The sequence below is a fragment of the Hemicordylus capensis genome, chromosome 2 (genome assembly GCF_027244095.1).
Source record: "Hemicordylus capensis ecotype Gifberg chromosome 2, rHemCap1.1.pri, whole genome shotgun sequence".
Lineage (NCBI taxonomy): Eukaryota > Metazoa > Chordata > Lepidosauria > Squamata > Cordylidae > Hemicordylus > Hemicordylus capensis.
In genome coordinates, this window is record NC_069658.1 from 203,877,384 (window position 1) to 203,897,002 (window position 19,619).

The window sequence follows — 19,619 nt, forward strand, 5'->3', positions numbered from 1 at the left end:
TGAGTAAGATGCAAACCTCCCATTATTTGATATCTCAGTGGAAATCTTCAAGTCTTTATTTCCATAAGTTGCTACACATGCAGGCTTAAATGAATGTTGCCCTCACTATCCTGCTCAGATAGACTGTCATTTCCACGAACCCTAAGCACCATCAATCATAATTTGTCTTGGAGTTCTTACTTATTGGATTCTCAAACCTAGCACAGGGGCGGAAAGGCACTTCAGTTGGTTGCATGGTGATAAAGAACAGAGAGAAATTCAGATCTTGTATCCAACATCATGTTCATGTAGGAAACTTGGTTGGCAAAGGCTTTTGCACCACTTAAACCTCACTCGGGACCATCTTAAGTGGTTTTATAGGCTTAGTTTTACAGGCTCTCTGTGGGCTGATTTTCATTCCCAGTGATCCTAGAAACCATGTTAGTAAGTACATAAAGAGTCAAAGAACAAATCTGGCTTAGAATTCATGATCTGTGAAACATCGAAGCCCTGATTTTTATGAAGAATGCAGCTATTTGTACAAAAAGGAATGGCTTAAAATTTGTTTAGATCTTGTTATATTAAATTTACATGCAGATGTGTTTCATAAGAGAATGTGCACCAGCCAAGGTATATTTATGGCATCCCAATGAAATGGCTAAATATCTTGCATAACACAAGGGTATGGCAAGTTAACAAATATAAATACTATAACTTCAGGAATTCAAGCAAACTGATTGTAACATGCCAACCTTCAGTAATATAACAGGAATATAACATCTAAAACTTTTTTTGGTAAATGTTGCCTTTACAAGAACTTCAAAAGTTAAATTTTGATTAAATTCATTTTAATTAATTTCACTTTAATTTGATTTAATTAATTAATTAATTTCTTATTTTTACATTTATATCCCACTCTTCCTCCAAGGAGCCCAGAGTGGTGTACTACATACTTAAGTTTCTCCTCACAACAACCCTGTGAAGTAGGTTAGGCTGAGAGAGAAGTGGCTGGCCCCGAGTCACCCAGCGAGTATCATGACTGAATGGGGATCTGAACTCGGGTCTGCCTGGTCCTAGTCCAGCACTCTAACCACTACAATAAAATAAATAACTGATTGATATTAAATGTTGCTTTAATAATCAGCACCCTAAAAATTGACCTCAGCCCCCATGAGCCAAGTCATGATCAGTTTTGGCCCACCAGGTTTTTTCCTGGGAATTCCCCCCCTCCCAAGATCTTCAGATCTACTACTACTACTACTACTACTTATATACCACTTTTCAGCCAAAGTTTCCAAAGCAGTTTACATAGAAAAATAAATAAATAAATCATATGGTCCCCTGTCTCCAAAGATCTCACAGTCTAAAAAGGCAGCCACCACCAGCAGCCACAGAAGTGATGCTGTGCTGGGGGTGGATAGCTCCGTCTCTAGCAATGATGAAGATTAGAGGCCACTGCCTGAAGCTAGTGGTGCTTGGATGCAGGCCAACCACGGCCTTGTGGTATGCAAACCGCAGCAGTGCACTCCATCCAGCAGCAAGGGGGGGGGCAGGGGGCATCTGAGGGACATGGAGGTGGGCCCAGGATGGGAGGAAAGAACAGAGAAGGGGCAGTGGAAGCACAGAGGAGGCGAGGGTGGTGGCAGGAGGCACCTGGGGTGATACCACAGCAGGGGGTGGGATGAGGTGCCCCATGGTGCCCTCAGCACCTGAACCTGTTGTGGCCTCATGACAGAGCTGCCCCCGATGTCACCTGATGTGTTGTTTTGCTCAGTGATTGCAAAATCAAGTGATGACTTACCTGTGGTACAGCCTTGCAAGTTGCAGGCAAATTCAGGAGCACTAGAACACATCAGAAGCCTTAGCGCCATACAAACTGAGGACAGGACAGACATGATGCAGGAGACCTGTGACGGGACCTCCAATTTACCTGTGCTATGGCTTTTAAGTCTGCATGCCCATCCCACTCTTCACTGTAAATTTCTTGCAAGGTTTCAGAGACTTTCTTGGAGCTTTCATGCATCACTGCAAAAGGCAACAGAGAACACAGCAGAACTGTCAGCATTCCTGTTGCATCAATGATTGGGGTTCTCTGAACTCTTCTGTCTCTGAGTTGCCAGAGCTCAATACATGCACATGACCTGCCATATGGGTTGCTGCTTGAACACCTTGTTGGGTGCTCGGCATCTAGGCTTTTGTAGCATCAGGCCCTAGTGATGGTAGAGCAGTGGGATACTTTTTTGCTTATCCTCCTGGGAGCTTCTGGTGAGGGTGGCAGAAGAAGCAGGCTGCTGTCAGATTCACAAGGCAGGCAGAATGTACGAAGCTGAAACAGGAGTTCATGAGGTGAGAGGGAAAAGGGGGGTGTGTACAGTAGGGCAGGGCAGGGCAGGGCAGGGCAAGATGTGAAGCATGTTACATGGGACAGTGCAAGAGACAGGAAAAGGGGTAAATATTCCAGCAAAGCACAATTCAGAAGATTAGTGGCTTCCCTCAGTCAAGAGAAAATTGAACATATTGGGGGAAAGATCTATTAACAGGAAGGAAACTGTGGTTGGTTCACAATGGAGCTCTTCCAGGTAGTGGCTGACATACTGTGCAAAAAGCACATCAGCCTAGTAATGTTGCATTTGTACAAACTGGGTTACACAAGAGTAAATCCACTGGAAATCTGTGCACATTTTGCATTTGCGCAACTTACACAAATTGCGCAAATGCAACATTACTAGGCTGGTGTACTCTTCCACAGGATGTCAGCCAGTCATTCATTCCAACTAAAAATTCCAATGGGAGTTTTAATAAACCATCTACATGATGTTCAGGTATATTGTGTAAACCCTTAATACCATCTGCTGACAATCCATGAAAAAAGCCCTATCGTTTCAATACTACTTTTATTCTAACTTGAAAAAGACACCGCTTTTTCACAGATAATCAGCATATGGCACTAAGTACTTACACAATGTACTTCAGTGTCATATGGATGACTTGTTTAGTCTCCCATCAGAATCTGCAATGAAGCTGGAATAAATCACTGTCTGGAAGAGGTCATGGAAGTTTTTCACACTGGGCTTTTAAAGCCCTTTAACTCGCCTCTCCTCAGGAATAGAGGGGGGGTGTTCACATATTGGCCAGATTTAACCTGAAGTCCCTGTGAGTTATTGGGGAGCAGTTCACACACAATTTGGGTTTTTCACTGTGCATTAGGGTATACCCCGATTTATATCCGGGGTAAAAAAATCCACTATTTGTGTCAGGTTTTTTACTTTCTCAGTAACACCTCCCAGTATTTATTTATTTGATCTCTAAACTTGCTTTATCGCGAGTAAACTCATGGTAAAGCCTGCTGTGTGTAAAAGTCCATGGTCAAGTGATTCCTGGATTGAAGACAGTTCTTACCAGAGAGCCCCTATCAGCTGCCTCAAGGTATTCCCCACCTCCTTTGACCAGCTGCCTGGTGGTACAGTGTATAGAGAACTGGCTTCTCATCTGGTCTGAGCCCTATGGCACCTGCATGGAGACTGTTCCACAGAGCAAGCTGTGTGTGTGTAATTAGCTCCTCTGTGCCCTTGTCTGATGGTAAACCAAGGTTTTGGACCCTCCACCTGCGTGCAGCATGGTGAAAATAATCTATGGGATGTGATGGGCACTGGAATATCTGGGACGATAGGGTTCCACACAGACCTGACTTGGTGTCTCAGCCTCTGATATCCCCCCCCCACTTTGAAAAAAAAAAAGGACTCTGGGAAAGTTGTGCATAATTGTGTCAGTGGATGTCCCTCAGGAAATTAACAGTATGGTGTAGTGGTTAGACTAGGGAGACTCCAGCTCAAATCCTTGCTAAACCAGGAATTTCACTAATTGACCTTAGGCCAGTCACAGAGGCACTTCACATGACATGTGTGAAGCTCCTGAGGGAGTTCTGCGGGTAGAGTGGGCTTTCCCCGCAGACGAGCAGTCGCTCATAGCTGGGTGGCTGGATTGGCCGCCCAAATGACCGCTCGCTCCATCACGGAGCTGGCAGGGGCTGTGGGGATTGGGGGCCGCGTGGTCCCAGGAAGGTCCAGGATGCCCTGCGCGAGAGCATCCTGGAGGGTCCCCCTGCTTGCAGCCTCCCAGCCAGGGGTCTACTCATGTGTTGCTGCACACCGCAGCAACACATGAGCAATGAAATGAGGTTAATGGAGCGCTCGCTCCGTTAACCTCATTTAGGGGGAGGGTGGTTTAGGCGGCCTAGCCGCCTTGGGAAGTGAGTCCGGTGGTTCCCACGACCACTGGGAAGCAGGCTAAGCTCCCTTAGCCCACTTTCCAATGGTCGTGGGAATAGCTTCGCAGTCTCTCAGCCTATCCTAGTTAGCATCTTGCCTGTAAGGGAGCGAGAGCTGTGGATGCTGCCCCAAGCAATTTGGAGGAAGGGTAGGATACCGATCTACCTATCTAGCAAAGACCCTGGAGAGGCTTGGAGAGGGGCAGCAGGAGGATGCAGTTCTGTTAAGAAGAAGACAGCAGCCGAGCAAGTGGGCCTTGAGAAGAGAGCCCAGTGAAGAAGCTGCTGCCCATCTTGCCATGGAACAAGGCAGGAGCTGCCTTGGGAAGTTGCCGGCAATCGCCTAGTGGTGAAAATATGACAATATGGACAAAATACAGCTCTCTGTACCTTTCACGGCATTGAAGAAAGCCTTAAGATCCTTGTAGAGTTTCTGACCTTCAGCCTGGGGAAAAAAGAGGAGAGGAAGAAAGCAATTGTGTCAAATGTGTTATCTGAATGCCAGATTTATTCCTGCAGGCCTCTTCAAACATTCTAAACAAGCGGGAGGCGGCAAAGAAGAAAGGATGGTGCCTCTGTTTTGAGGGCTTCCTGAACACGGAACCTACAGAGAGGACCATATCACATATATCTTCACTGCTGCTCTACTCAAGAGACCATATTATTTCTTAATCTCAGATGCTTCTCGTTGCCTCTCAATACCAGTTGCAGGGGAGCAGCAGCAGGAGAGAGGGCATGCCCTCACCCAGGGGCGTAGCAAGGTTGGAGTGGGCCCAGAGACAAGATTTTAAAATGGGCCCCCCTCACTGAAGCTCAGCTCATGGAGTAAAGAAATCTTAAATGAGGCTGAATAGTGGTAACAAAAAGCATATGACCTATGTGCCATAACAGAACATCATCCTAAATTATTTTTAAAAGGTTTTGTAAATTGTGGACGATGCAAGTCATTTAATGGTACTAGAGAAAGACATGCTGTTCTGGTAGCTCCAGGTCTTAACACTCAGATCAGTTTCGGAGGATGAATACAACTGAAGGAAGCCCGGGCAGGTGCGCGGCTGGGGGAGTCAGTCCTGTGACTTGCCTCTGGGGGCCTCCCAAGGCAGTAGGTCCCCAGACAATTGTCTCCCCTTGCCCTATTTTAGTTATGCCCCTGCCCTCACCTCTTGCCTGTGGGCTCCCCAGAGGCATCTGATGGGCCACTGTGTGAAATAGGATGCTGGATTAGATGGGCCTTGGGCCTGATCTTATATTCTTAAACTTCCAAGAAACACAAACTGCTCGAGTAGCTTTAACCTCCACCTCTAGACACCAATCTCCTATGTAACATATATTCAGGAGACTTTACTCAGACCTGTTCTCTACTTGTTCCTCCAAATATTTCAAGAATTCCTTCTTCTTCCTCCTCCTCCCTGCCTCCCCCAAATTTCCAGAAAGCAAGAAACCACCCACTCTTTAGTTAGATACAACCTGCTGCTGCTGAAAATTGTATGCACTTTGTTCAAACTGTTCATCTTTCGTTTCCACTGTTTTCCCCAGTTTCTGCAAAACCTGTAGAGAAAAGGAAAGAAAATAATATTAAGATCTTCTCCCCTTAACATCTAGTGAATGCAGAGTATATCCTTACAAGTACATAAGAGGTGAAAGACTGAATTGAAAGAAATGGACCACCTACTCCACTAATGGTCATAATGGTCAGCACCAGAATGGTCAGCACCGGAAGCCAAAGAACAATTATAGAATCATCTGATGGTTGAAAATCAGGTCCAGCAGCTGAAAAAAAGTTTCACCTGGATGCCATTCCATGGACATTTCAGGGTTCTGTACACAGTCAAGGTGCAGGTGTAACCCAGCGTTCTTTAATATATGATTTGTAGGCTGAAGAAGCAAGATAGAAAAAGCATTGATGCTTTTGAACTTTGGTGCTGGAGAAGACTTTTGAGGATGCCAGGAAAACAAACAAATGGATCATAGAACAAATCAATCCAGAATTTTCTCTCAAGGCACAAATGACCAGGCTCAAACTAGCATACTTCGGACACGTTATGCGAAGATCCTGCTCCCTTGAGAAGTCCATAATTCTGGGGAAAGTTGAAGGAAAGAGAAGAAGAGGACGACCAGCAGCAAGGTGGATGGACTCGAGTGCGACAGCAATGAATGCACCACTGAGAGACCTTAAAGCTAAGCTGAAGGCAGATCATCCTGGAGAGAATCTATCTATGTGGTCGCTAAGAATTGACACCGACTTGATGGCACCCAATCAATCAATCAATCAATCAATCAATCAATGTTGAAGTGAATTTAGGTGTTGTCCCAGCATATGAACAGGTCCTATGTTGGGACAAACCTATGTCTTCAGTTCATTTTAGCAACATTTGATAACTGCATTACAGCTGGCAGCCAGTGCAGTAGGTGTCACAGCTCACTCTTCAACCTCATCCCATAAGAACAGAGGATGGAACAGCCCAACCAGACCAAAGACGCATCAAGTCCAATATCCTGCAGTAGTCAGCCAGTTGCCCCTGGGAAGCTCACAACCAAAGCATTAAGGAACTCTTTCACTGTTGCTCCCCAGCAAGTGCTATTCAGAGGTAAATTGTAGTGACTAATAGCTGTTGATAGACTTCTCCTGTATTAACTCCTCTAATCCCATTTAAAGCTGTCTAAGCCATCACTACATCTTGTACTAAGTGCAACACCCAATGGTCCCCCACAATATGTGTTTGCTTACCTAGTATTGCTTTGCTTTTGGAGACTTGAATGTGGGGGGAAATGTTATTTAAGGTTGCTGCTTTTTCAAAGTTGCTTTAATGAGGAAGGATTCCTAATGAGAAGTTGCTGTAATGAGGAAGGAGAGACATCGCCCTTTTCACGATGTCAACAATTGTCTCTGTCTCCAGCCCAGGCTAGTGACGCACTCTCTGTGTGGTTTCCTTATCCTCCCTCCCGCATCTCAATATAGTAGTTACAAGGAAATTAAAATTAAAAACAAATATTGCTAGTGTAAGGGATTTCTCTCAGTATTTATGAGGACCAACAAACTGGTTTCTCTGGGAGGTTAAGGAAAATCTGAGAGTTGACTCCTCATATTTATCCTATCTAAATGGCTCTCTTTGGCAGGGGTTTCCAACTTTGGGTCCCCAGTTGTTAGACTACAACTCCCATCATCCCCAGGCACATGGACATGGGCCTTTGTGGCTGGAGATTATGGGAGTTGTAGTCCAACATCTGGAGAGCCAAGGTTGGACACTCCTCCTCCATGGGTGTGGCTGTACAATGAGGCTGGCATCACAAGAACATATAAATTGCCTTGCTGGGTTCATCAAAGAGTCCATCTGATTTAGCATTCTGTTAACAACAGTGGCCAACTACATGCTCACAAGCAAGGCATGAAAGTGATGGCTTTCCTTATTATTTGTCCTTGGCACCTAGCCTTCCAAGTTAAACAGCATCGGAAGATGGGAGTTGGGAGATTCCTTTTTGCTAATATGTGGGGCAATAGAGGAAAAAAGTGGAGGGAAGTGGGATAAGGTTGCTAGGCTGGTTGCATAGGCTGTGGGATCTCATGAGGTCCAGAGACCACTTATTAAAGAACATGGACATCATCAGCCGTTCTAAACATGTGTTGAGTGGTATATAAGTATTTGTTGTTGTCGTTGACTGAGGAAATGGTACTTAAAAAACAACAACAGAAAATGGGTGACCTAATACTAGTTGCAACAAAGCTGAAGGGTAGCCAAGAAATTTAGGACTGACAAAAGGAAGTACCTTTTTTATGCAATGCATAATCAACTTATGGAATTCTCTGCCACAAGATGTGGTGACAGCCAACAACCTGGATGGCTTTAAGAGGGGTTTAGATACATTCAGGGAGGATAGTTTGAGGGCTATAGGCTACCTCCAGCCTCAGTTGCAGGGGAGTAACAGCAGGAGAGAGGGCATGCCATCAGCTCTTGCCTGTGGGCTTCCCAGAGGCATCTGGTAGGTCACTTTGTGAAACAGGATGCTGGACTAGATAGGCCTTGGGTCTGATCCAGCAGAGCTTTTCTTATGTAGATGGCAAATGTTCATTTTGTCATTACTCCAAATTGACTAACTGGTTTAAAGCTGTACTGCGTTGAAAGGACAATTCACATGATGGGTTTCTATATATGGAAGGTGCCATGCTGGACTCTTTTTGGCATCTCAGCTAGCTTTAATGTTGCAGCAGTGAAATGATGTGTTAAGATCAGGGCTCATCTACAAGGGCTGTCAACTAGGGACTTGTATAGAGGACATGAAACTATTTTAGGAAACAAATGACTTTTCTTGCATTAGGAGGAATAAAGAGTATTTGGGGGACTAAACAACCTTTTTTGCTTGTGTTGTGGCGTCCGAAGTTCTGGGGAACATCTGGAACATTTTGTTTGCTCAGCACACTTTGCTCTCGTGAGCAAAGGTTTCTCTCTTCTTCTGTCTCCTTCCCCTTCCTCCTGCCCATCCATCCAATGGGGAAGCCGGAGTGGAGGTTCTGCTTCAGTGGAAGGTTGCAGAGCCATGCGATGCAGGAGCACGGATGGGTGGACCCAGCAGGTGCCGCTTGCTTCCTTCATGTGGTGGCAGTGGTGGCGGCAGCAGTGAGAAGTTAGCAGTTAGCTAACGAAGTTTCCTCAATTATCAGCTACCCCTGCTACTTGATTAAAAAAGCAACTTTTAAAGTGGTTAATCTCTTCTATTTATCATGGGGAGAGCAACTGGGCCTCTCCAACCCCAGCACAGCATTCCTTCTATGGCTGCTGCTGGTGTTACCTTATGTGTCTTTTTAAGATTGTGAACTCTTTGGGGACAGGGAAGCATCTTCTTATTTATTTTTCTTTGAAAACCACTGTGAACCCTTCTGTTGAAAAGCCGTATGGAAATGCCTGTAGTCGGAGAGAGAGCACCAAGCGAGTGGGAGGCTGTGCACGCACCACTGTGCCAGCATGCAAAGAGGCTGGCTCGGCAGCTAGCTGGCTGCCCTGCCTCGAGCCAAGAGGTGAAGTTGCTGGCCTGGCTGGGGATCGCAGGCTGGGTGACCCATCCGTGAGGAGGACAGAGGACTGTGCATGTGGTAAACCTAACCAGGAGATGCATTTACAGTTAAGAAGCAGGCAGGGGCCTGGAGAACTCTGCACCTAGACGGCAGACTGAGCAGACATACAGCTCACCTGGTCATCAGCTTCACATGGTGAGCTGTATTTATTATCACATTTTTATCAAAATATGCATATATAATACCAATAAACATATGCAAATTTCATGCAAAGTGGAGACTTTTTGGGCGCAGAGTGTCTTCTATTTCTACTTTCTTTGGTGATGAATATCGACTTTTCTCACCATTTGGACATGGCAACACTAACTGCAATGTGGCTTTGCAGGGATGGGTTAAGCTAGCCCAGTTTAAATCAGAGCATAAACCTCTGCTCACCAATGGACTTATCTGGCAGCTGTAAAGGCATATCTATCGAACAGATGTTGGCTTAACCATAATTTCCTCTTCCTAAAGAACCCTGGGAACTGTAGTTCTATGTGTATGGAGGGTGGGGCGGGGCAGGGATAGGAATCTCTAATAGATAATTCTTAGTACCCACCCCAATTGACTGGATTCTTCAAGGGAAGATATGATAAACTACACTGGTATAAAACCAATGCACGATTGTAGAGTGGTATGCTCATAGATAGCTATTCTGTTGGACTTACTACCATCACAGTAAATACTGGAACCAACTGAACATTGCTACCATAAGGAAACATGCGAGGCAGCAGTTTCCAGAAAGGATGCCCTTTAATGTCTCCAACTACTGTGTGTACCAAAAAAAGGGAGGGAAGGGGAGGAAACTCAAGTATAGGATGGGAAGAATCCCCTGCTAACTGGGCAAAGAGGCACCTTTTACAGTGGTGATTCTCTTTATTTAGCAGGGGGAGAGGACATAAGAACATAAGAACAGCCCTGCTGGATCAGGCCCAAGGCCCATCGAGTCCAGCATCCCGTTTCATACAGTGGCCCACCAGATGCTGCTGGAAGCCACAGGCAGGAGTTGAGGGCATGCCCTCTCTCCTGCTGTTACTCCCCTGCAACTGGTACCCAGAGGCACCCTGCCCCCGAGGCTAGAGGTGGCCTACAGCCCTCTGACTAGTAGCCCTCAATAGACCTCTCCTCCATAAAGTTATCCAAACCTCTCTTAAAGCCATCCAGGTTGCTGGCTGTCACCACATCTTGTGGTAGAGAATTCCACAAGTTGATTATGCGTTGTGTGAAAAAGTACTTCTGGTTGTTGGTCCTAGATTTCCCGGCAATCAATTTCATGGGATGACCCCTGGTTCTAGTGTTATGGGAGAGGTAGAAGAATTTCTCTCTATCCACTTTCTCCACACCATGCATGATTTTATATACCTCTATCATGTCTCCGCACAGTCGTCTTTTTTCTAAACTAAATAGCCCCAGGTGTTGAAGCCTAGCCTCATAAGAAAGGTGCTTTAGGCCCTTGATCATCTTGGTTGCCCTCTTCTGCACCTTTTCCAGTTCTACAATGTCCTTTTTTAGGTGTGGTGATCAGAATTGTATGCAGTACTTGAGGTGTGGCTGCACCATAGTTTTGTATAAGGGTATTATAATATTAGCAGTTTTATTTTCAATCCCCTTCCTAATGATCCCTAGCGTGGAATTGGCCTTTTTTACAGCTGCTGCACATTGAGTTGACACTTTCAACGAGCGGTCCACCATGACCCCAAGATTCCTCTCCTGGTCAGTCACCGACAGCTCAGATCCCATCAGCGTATACTTGAAGTTGGGGTTCTTCGTCCCAATGTGCATCACTTTACACTTGCCAACATTGAACCGCATTTGCCACTTTGTCGCCCGCTCACCCAGTTTGGAGAGATCCTTTTGGAGCTCTTCACAATCAGTTATGGATTTCACTACCCGAAAGAGTTTGGTATCATCTGCAAATTTGCTTCTAGATCATTTATGAATAAATTAAAAAGCACTGGTCCCAGTACAGATCCCTGGGGGAACCCCACTTCTTACTTCCCTCCATTGTGAAAACTCTCCATTTATACCTACCCTCTGTTTCTTGTCTTTCAACCAGTTAGCAATCCACACATGTACTTGTCCCCTTATCCCAAGACCACTAAGTTTCCTCAGGAGTTGTTGATGAGGAACTTTGTCAAAAGCTTTTTGGAAGTCCAGGTATACCATGTCAACTGGATCACCTTGATCCACACACCTGTTGACACTCTCAAAGAACTCCAAAAGGTTGGTGAGGCAAGATTTACCTTTGAGGAAGCCATGCTGGTTAACTCCCAGCAGTGCCTGTTCTTCTATGTGCTTTACAATTTTATCCTTGAGGATGCTTTCCATCAATTTGCCTGGAACGGATGTTAAGCTAACCGGCCTGTAATTTCCCAGATTGCCCCTGGATCCCTTCTTGAAAATCGATGTTACATTTGCTACTCTCCAGTCCTCTGGTACAGAGCCCGATTTTCAGGGATCTATATTATTAATCCCTGTAGACGTGCCTCTGTGGGGATGCGTCCCGGCAACCCAGCGGATTGGCTGGGAAGCCGAGGTGCCGGATTGGCTGGGCAGTGGAGCTCACGCGCGGCAGGATTAATGAGACTGTTGAGCTGCTGCCCAGGGAAATGGCGGACGGGTGAGCGGATGGCGGCGGGACCAGCCGTGGCGGGCACTGCATGCTGCCAGTGTGAGGAAGCGGCAGCAGGAGCAAACGGGCCACCAAGCCGGTCAGAAACCACAAGCGGGGGGGGGGGGAGAGAAGCGAGAGGGTGGTTAGAGACACCTGGGGGAAGAGTTAGGGAGAAGGGGCTGAAGGGGGGGTAGCCAGGGAGAACTAGGGGTGCAGATGCTATGCGCCCGGTCAACTAGTAAGTTAAATATTTTAGCAAGTAGGTCGGCAATTTCACATTTGAGTTCCTTGAGGACTCTTGGATGGATGCCATCCGGCCCTGGTGATTTGTTAGCTTTCAGTTTTTCCAGACAGTTTAGAACATCATCCCTTGTCACTTCTATCTGACTCAGCTCTCTAGCCTCCATCCCTAAAAAGCCTGGTTCAGGAACAGGTATATGCTCAGTATCCTCTGCCGTGAAGACAGACGCAAAGAACTCATTTAGCTTCTCTGCAGTCTCCATATCCTCCTTAATAATCCCTTCCTCATTGTCTAATGGTCCAACTGTCTCCCTGGCAGGTTTCCTGCTTCTGATGTATTTTAAGAAGTTTTTGTTATTCTCCTTGATGCTTTTAGCTAAATGTTCCTCAAACTCTCTTTTCACCTCCCTTATTGTTGCCTTGCATTTCTTTTGCCAGAGTTTGTGTTCCTTTCTGTTCTTTTCATTTGGACAGGCCTTCCAATTTCGGAAGGAAGTCTTCTTCCCTTTTATGGCTTCCTTGACAGTACCCGTTAGCCATGCTGGCATCTTCCTTGACTTAGTGGTACCTTTCCTCTTTTTGGGGTATACAATCTAACTGGGCTTCTAGTACTGTGGTTTTGAGTAGACTCCATGCCTTTTGGAGCAAAGTGACTCTCCTGATTTTCCCTTTCAGCTTCCTTTTCACCATACTCCTCATTTTTGAGAAGTTTCCTCTTCTGAAATTCAAAATGTCTGTGTTAGACTTCTTTGATGTTTATCTCCCTACATGTATGCTGAACTTGATGGCACTATGGTCACTGTTCCCTAAAGGGTTGATGACACTGACATACCGCACCAGATCCTGGGTGCCACTCAGAATTAAGTCCAAGGTTGCCTTCTCTCTGGTTGATTCCAAGACCAACTGTTCTAGGGCACAGTCATTTAGCGTATCTAGAAATTTGACCTCTTTGTCATTACCTGACTGTGAATTTACCCAGTCTATGTGTGGGTAATTGAAGTCACCCATGATTACAGCCCTGCCTCGCCTTGACGCCTCCCTGATTTCCTGCTGCAACTCCCAGTCACTGTCGGCATTTTGATCCGGAGGGCAATAGCACGTTCCCTTTCAGGCCTTGTATTGTCACCCACAGGGTTTCTGTGGAGGACTCCAGTCCACCCAGGTTTTCTAGCTTGTTAGATTCTATCCCTTCTTTAACATACAGTGATACTCCACCTCCAAGGCACCCCTCCCTGTCCTTTCTATAGAGTTTATATCCAGGGATAACAGTGTCCCACTGGTTCTCACTTTTCCACCATGTTTCTGTTATGCCCGCCATATCTCTTTCTGCGTTAGCAACCAAGCACTCCAGCTCACCCATTCTGGCTCAGATGGTTCTGGCATTGGCATATAAGCACCTATACGCTTAATCTCTCACCTGATGTACGCTATCTTTCTTTTGACTCTTTGACCAGCTGGCACAGTCGCCTGACTGCTCTTTATGTGGTACTGCTCTGTCCCCTTCTGTTTTATCTGAATCCTTTGCACCCTCACACTTTAAAGGATGGCTTTTGCTGAACGGGATACTGCCCAGCTCCTGTTGGCTTTTCCCCAGGAGTCATTTTAAAAGCTGTTCTGCAACCTTTTTGCTTTTAAGCGCCAGCAGTCTGGTTCTATCTTGGTTCAAGTGCAGCCCGTCCCTTTTGTACAGGCCTTGCTTACCCCAAAACGTATCCCATGCCTAACAAATCTAAATCCCTCCTCCTGGCACCAACGTCTCATACACGCATTGAAACCCCTCAGCTCTGCCTGTCTCACTGTACCTGCACGTGGAACAGGTAGCATTTCTGGGAATGCTACCTTGGAGGTCCTGGACTTCAAAATGCTACCTATCAGCCTAAATTTGGCTTCCAGGACCTCCCAACTACATTTCCCCACATCGTTGGTGCCGACATGCACCACGACAGCTGTCTCCTCCCCAGCACTGCCTAAGAGCCTATCTAGACGCTGTGTGATGTCCGCAACCTTCGCACCAGGCAGGCAAGTCACTGTGCGGTCAACACGCGGGTCACAAACCCACCTCTCTATACCTCTAATGATCGAATCACCCACTACAAGAGGCCCCCACCCCCCAGAGGAATATCCCCTATGCAAGAGGATATGGGCTCATCATCCATGGAAGGGGTCCCTTCTAAAGCAGCATTTCCCTCTTCCTCAGACCAATGTCCTCTTTGCCCAAGACCCTCATTCTCCCTGACAGCAGAGGAGCTATCAGCCTTGGAGTGGGATGTCTCTATCACGTCCCTGAAGATCTCGTCCACATGTCTCTCTGAGCTTCTCCAGATCTGCCAACTTGTTCTCAAGGGAACGAACTTGCTCCCTGAGAGCCAGGAGCTCCTTGCACCGAGCACACACCCATGACTTCTGCCCATGGGGCAAATAGACATACATACGACACTCTGTGCAATACACTGGGAAGTGCCCCCTCCCCTGCTGGCCTTCTATCTTCATACTGTTTTTGTTGGCTGTTTACAGTATTTAGAGATAGCTTATTAGAAGGATAACTGGCCCTATCCACCCCCAGCACAGTACCTCCAGTGACAGTTGCTGGTGTCTATCTTGTGTTTCTTTTTAGATTGTGAGCCCTTTGGGGACAGGGAGCCATCTTATTTATTTATTATTTCTCTGTGTAAACCACCCTGAGCCATTTTTGGAAGGGCGGTATAGAAATGAAATTAATAATAATATTATTAATAATAAGCATAATTTTTAATAATCACAATCAAATTAATAATAATAATAACAATAATAATAATAATAATAAATAAGAAGAAGCATAATTTTTTACTTTTTGCTTCTGATGAGACATGCAAAACCTTTAACTGAATGCTGACTCTGAAAGTCGTTTCAGACATGCCTGGTTGGGCACTGTTGTGTACATTACTAAGTACAGGAAGTGTTCAAGGGAATGAGAGGGCACATCTGCACTACTAAGCTGGTTTAATAACCATTATGTCTGCCTTCCCAGAGAACCCTAGGAACTGTAGTTCTGTGAGAAGGGTTAGAGAGTAACAGAGACTTCTCAGCATCCTCAACAAACAATTCCAGGATTCCTGGGGGGAAGTCATTGTAGAGTCCAGAGCAGAGAGTTGTGGTATTCAAGGACAAGACAGTGGCGTTGAATCAGGAATATTAACAGTTTAATGTTATTTAATGATATCATTTAGGGAGGCAAGTGCAGTCTGCCTTCACTGCTCTTGCTACTGGCTGTTTGTTACTGTTTGTTAGCCTCGCCTCTACTCCAGGACTGGAATAAAAATAACTAAAGCCCCATTCAAAAGCTGGCCTGGATCAAGGAATGGGTTAACCAAAAACACCATAGTAATGACAACTAAACTGATATAAAAACCAATATCCCAACCTTAGGTCCATGTTGCTGGACTATACTTCCATAGTTAAGACACATACTAGCAAGACCCCTTAGCAAGAAGCTTGCTTCTCCATTGGAAAACTGGCTGCACCTTCCTATGGAGGCCTGCCTCATATTTTTGAATACCTTTATCCTAGAGCAGGGCTGCACAGCTTTGATCCTCCTGCAGATGCTGATCTACAGTTTCCATAATCCCTAACTATTGGGCACTGTAGCTGGGGATTTGGGAGCTGTAGTCTGCAAACAGCTAGAAGGGCAAAGTTGTGCAACCTTGTCCTAGAGGCCAAATGACTATGACCCAAGCTTTTGAAAAACCTTCAGTGTCAGCATTTCAGGTCCTCCTGATTTCTCAGTGTTTGGAATGTGACAATATTAATGATAATTCTAGAAGAACCAATTAACATACAGTCAGACATCCGTGCTCTATGCTCAGTAGCGTTGCCAACATTTCATTGCCAGAATCAGGGACACAAGTTCCAGAATGAGGGACACAAGTTGAACTAAAGAAATCTTAAATGACGCTGAATAGTGGTAACCAAAAGCATAGTGTTATATATATAACCTATGGCCTACAATAGAACATCATCCTAAATGATTTTTTAAAAGGCTTTGTAAATTAAAAGGTTTTGTAAATTGTGGATGATGCAAGTCATTTAAGGGTGCTAGAGAAAACATGCTGTTCTGGTAGCTCCAGGTCTTAACACTCACATCAATTTCAGAGGATGAAAACAACTGAAGGAAGCCCGGGCGGGTGCACAGCTGGGGGAGTCGGTCATATGACCTGCCTCTGGGGGGCCTCCCAAGGCAGTGGGCCCCCAGACAACTGTCTCCCCTTGCCCTATTATAGTTACGCCCCTGACTACAACTGTGCTTTCCATAGGCAACAACACTTTAGATTCCTCTTGACAAATCCTTGTTTTGCGGGAAAACGATGAGGGAGGTAGCAAGAGGTCTCTTTTACACCATGAGGAACAGGTCACATTCAGGTCCTCAAGTTACAACCCAAAGATCTATGCCATTCCTTTAAATTCCCCAGTGCAGGGATCAAGAAGGCAGCCATGGATTTCACTCCTGTTCCTTTGGCCTGCTCCTTTCCCAGCTGCTCTATCTAGCAGGATTCCAGGTTTGTTTCATGGAAGCCAGGAGAGGGGAGATCACAAAAGGATAAAATGGGGAGGAGAAGCCATGTCTGCCTTGCCTGCTGCTGTATTGGGGAATTTAAAACTAAATTAAATTAAAAGTAAATTACAGTTACTTTGGACTGCGACCTGACCCGGCAGACCTGATCCATAACTACAAAGTTAGGCAAATTCTGCTTTTTAGCACTCTAAAAGACACGTCACCTGCTTTTGTGGCTGAGAATAAGACACATAGCTTTCAGCAGTTTCCCACATCCTAACTCTGTAGGCGTAGAACAATGCTGGAAGCCCACAGGCTGAAGAACAACAAAAGCCATGCACAGCAAACACAAAGCCTGTCAACAGCTTTCTAAATTAGTTCTCTGCCTTGTGAGTCAGTTGCAGGCTTACCCTTAGCAACTTTTCTTTTCTCAGGAAACTTAGCAAATCTTGTTGCACTGACAAACCTGAAAGCACCACAAAATTTGACTATCAAGGCCTCCCTCCCTCAAAGAATTCTGGGAACTGTAGTTTGGTGAGAGTGTTGAGCATTTTCTGTCAGAGATCCCTTGCTCCTCTCACAAAATTACTTTTCTCAGGGCTCCTTTGAAAGAGAGAGGGGATATTAAACCATTTAGTTATGGGCTGTTTTCTCTCACCCTGGCTTTGAATATTAGGATTGAGCGGCAAAAGCAAAATTACTTGTGCATTTAATAAAATGCTAGAAGTAGAACTCTCATCTCCCTCACAGTGAGGTGAAATATGGATCTCCATATGCTAAGTCCCCTCATTGGATGTTACACTGGAAGTGTGTAACATCTACACAAGTCTCAGCTACATCAGCTACCCATGATTCTCTATGTATATCTGCTTTCACCACTTGATCACATTGGCTGCAGACATCTTCAATGTGCTGAAGCATTGAAAAAGAGCAAAATACAGTATAAGTAGTAGTGCCTGGCATCCAGTTTAACAAAGCACCGATGTGTTGGGCCTAGAGGGGGAAAGGTGATTTTCATCAATCTCCCTTTCTCTCTGAAATTGATGGTGAATCCTGAAAATATGTCCCTGAGGGTTGTACAACCCTTAGGGACATTTTTTGAGAGTCATAGTGGGTTTCAGAGGGAAAGGGCAATCAATGAAAATTGCCTGTCCCTCATAGCACCAGTGCAGTGTTAGCAGCACCAGTGCTTTGTTAGTCTGGATGTTTGTCAGTGATGGGAAGACTCACTCGAATCTATACCAGCATCAATCCAGAGCAGCTAGGGTTATTTTAACAATGTCTTCTGGATGTCCAGAAAATAATCTAGACTGTTGATTTGGTCCAGAGTGGGTTGTATTCCAAGGCTTTGCTGTGTGGCAATGCTGGGGTCTAGGGACCTCAGGATGGCATTCCCTTGAACCCTTCCCATTATTACCCTACTTTCTGCAATGTAGTAGAGACAGTAGGAATGGCAATAAGGGCTCCAGGGATACTGGGAATTTTGAGAAATGATAACACCCCTCTCAAGTGTTAAGTGGGCTTTGGTTTTTTCACCACATTTGATTAAAATGTCCCTTTTCTCTCTCTACAAGCCTGATCTCTTTCAAAATGTCATGTTTTCTCTACAAGCCTGATCTCAAAACAAAACAAACCGCCCCCCACCCCAGTTCTAGGTTTGAAGCAGAAATTGGTTGTGCTGCAGGGTGCTGACTGGCTAGCTCCTGTAATGTCATTGAGAAACACAACCCCAGAACAGTTTTGCACTTTAAAAAAGGGAGAGTTCCTTTAAAAACAACTAACAAGATGCCTAATGAAGGGATCAGTGCATGAATGTCCATGCTGTACTCCTAACAAAATATTTGGGCAGGCAGGCAGCCTATCTGAGGCATGGAGGGAGGGGCAAGGCAGTACATCTGTCATTTCAAGTTGCAAAGCTGGAAGAGAGTGAGGCTCACCCTATAGTTCAGCTGGGAGCTTTGTCTTCAGATTTCATATGTTCAACCATAGATCATTTTATTTAGCTCACTTTTGCGGGCTAAGATCTAAATGCTATCTGTTGTAACCCAGTTTTAACACAATTTATAGCTGTTTTAATCTAAAGCCTAAGGGTTGAGTTTAGGTGAGGAAAAAACAAAGGGAAAAGGCATGTTACTTAATAATTGAGGCCCCAAGAGATCAAATAGCCCATACTCCACTGAACTGCTCTGTCCTTTTGAAGGAGCCTAGTGGAAATGGAGCTGAAAGACGCAGAGTGTCTGTTCATGCTACTTCCTGAGTTTCTGGTTCATGTCAAGTTCAGCCAGTGCTGTTCAATTCAGCTTGACTGATTTTGCTCCCTTCTCACTTATTTGGCGCTAGTATCTTAGGGACCAAGTGATGCAATAGTTCTGTGATCAGACCTCCTGAAAGCAGCCACAGGGATCCCTTTAGGTCCATTCCATGATAGAAATCCAACCCCTGAAGTTGCTATTAGCTGTAGTGTGTGGTGTGTGTGTGTGTGTGTGTGTGTGTGTGTGTGTGTGTGTGTGTGTGTGAGAGAGAGAGAGAGAGAGAGAGAGAGAGAGAGAGAGAGGTACAATATGGGTAGCCTGTATTCCCCACCCCACCCATCCACAGCTAATAGCAGACTTGGGGAGGGGGTGATTCAGGTTAGGGAAACAATATGGGGGAAAGGGCTAACCCCCTTCCCCAATCCAGATTGGCCACTCCAACTGAGAAGAACATATAAAGGCATCTAATTATGGATTTCCTGCATCACGTTTGGCTTGACCTTTGGGGTTGCTATTTTCATGTTTTCCACAAGGACTTGCGATGTATGGTTAGGGACAGGTTTGGGTTGTGCCTTCTGAATCCAGGCTCCATGGCAAACCATAGTCTACAAGCTGAATTTGCTAATCTAGCCAAATAAGCACTGCTATGTTGGACACGTTTGGCTTTGGAAGAACCTTTGGTTCATATACTG

At 45.4% G+C, this 19,619-nt stretch overlaps 1 protein-coding gene across 1 annotated transcript in view; it reads right to left on the minus strand.

Annotated features, from left to right (window-relative positions):
• BIN2 (bridging integrator 2) overlaps nucleotides 1–19,619 on the minus strand; it is a 60,201-nt gene that overhangs the window by 37,669 nt on the left and 2,913 nt on the right. The window contains exons 2-4 of the mRNA XM_053294746.1: nucleotides 5,714–5,794; nucleotides 4,637–4,691; nucleotides 1,910–2,004 (exon numbers count right to left, since the gene is read on the minus strand). Coding sequence (XP_053150721.1) covers nucleotides 1,910–2,004; nucleotides 4,637–4,691; nucleotides 5,714–5,794 — 231 coding nt within the window. The remainder of the gene's footprint in view (nucleotides 1–1,909; nucleotides 2,005–4,636; nucleotides 4,692–5,713; nucleotides 5,795–19,619) is intronic.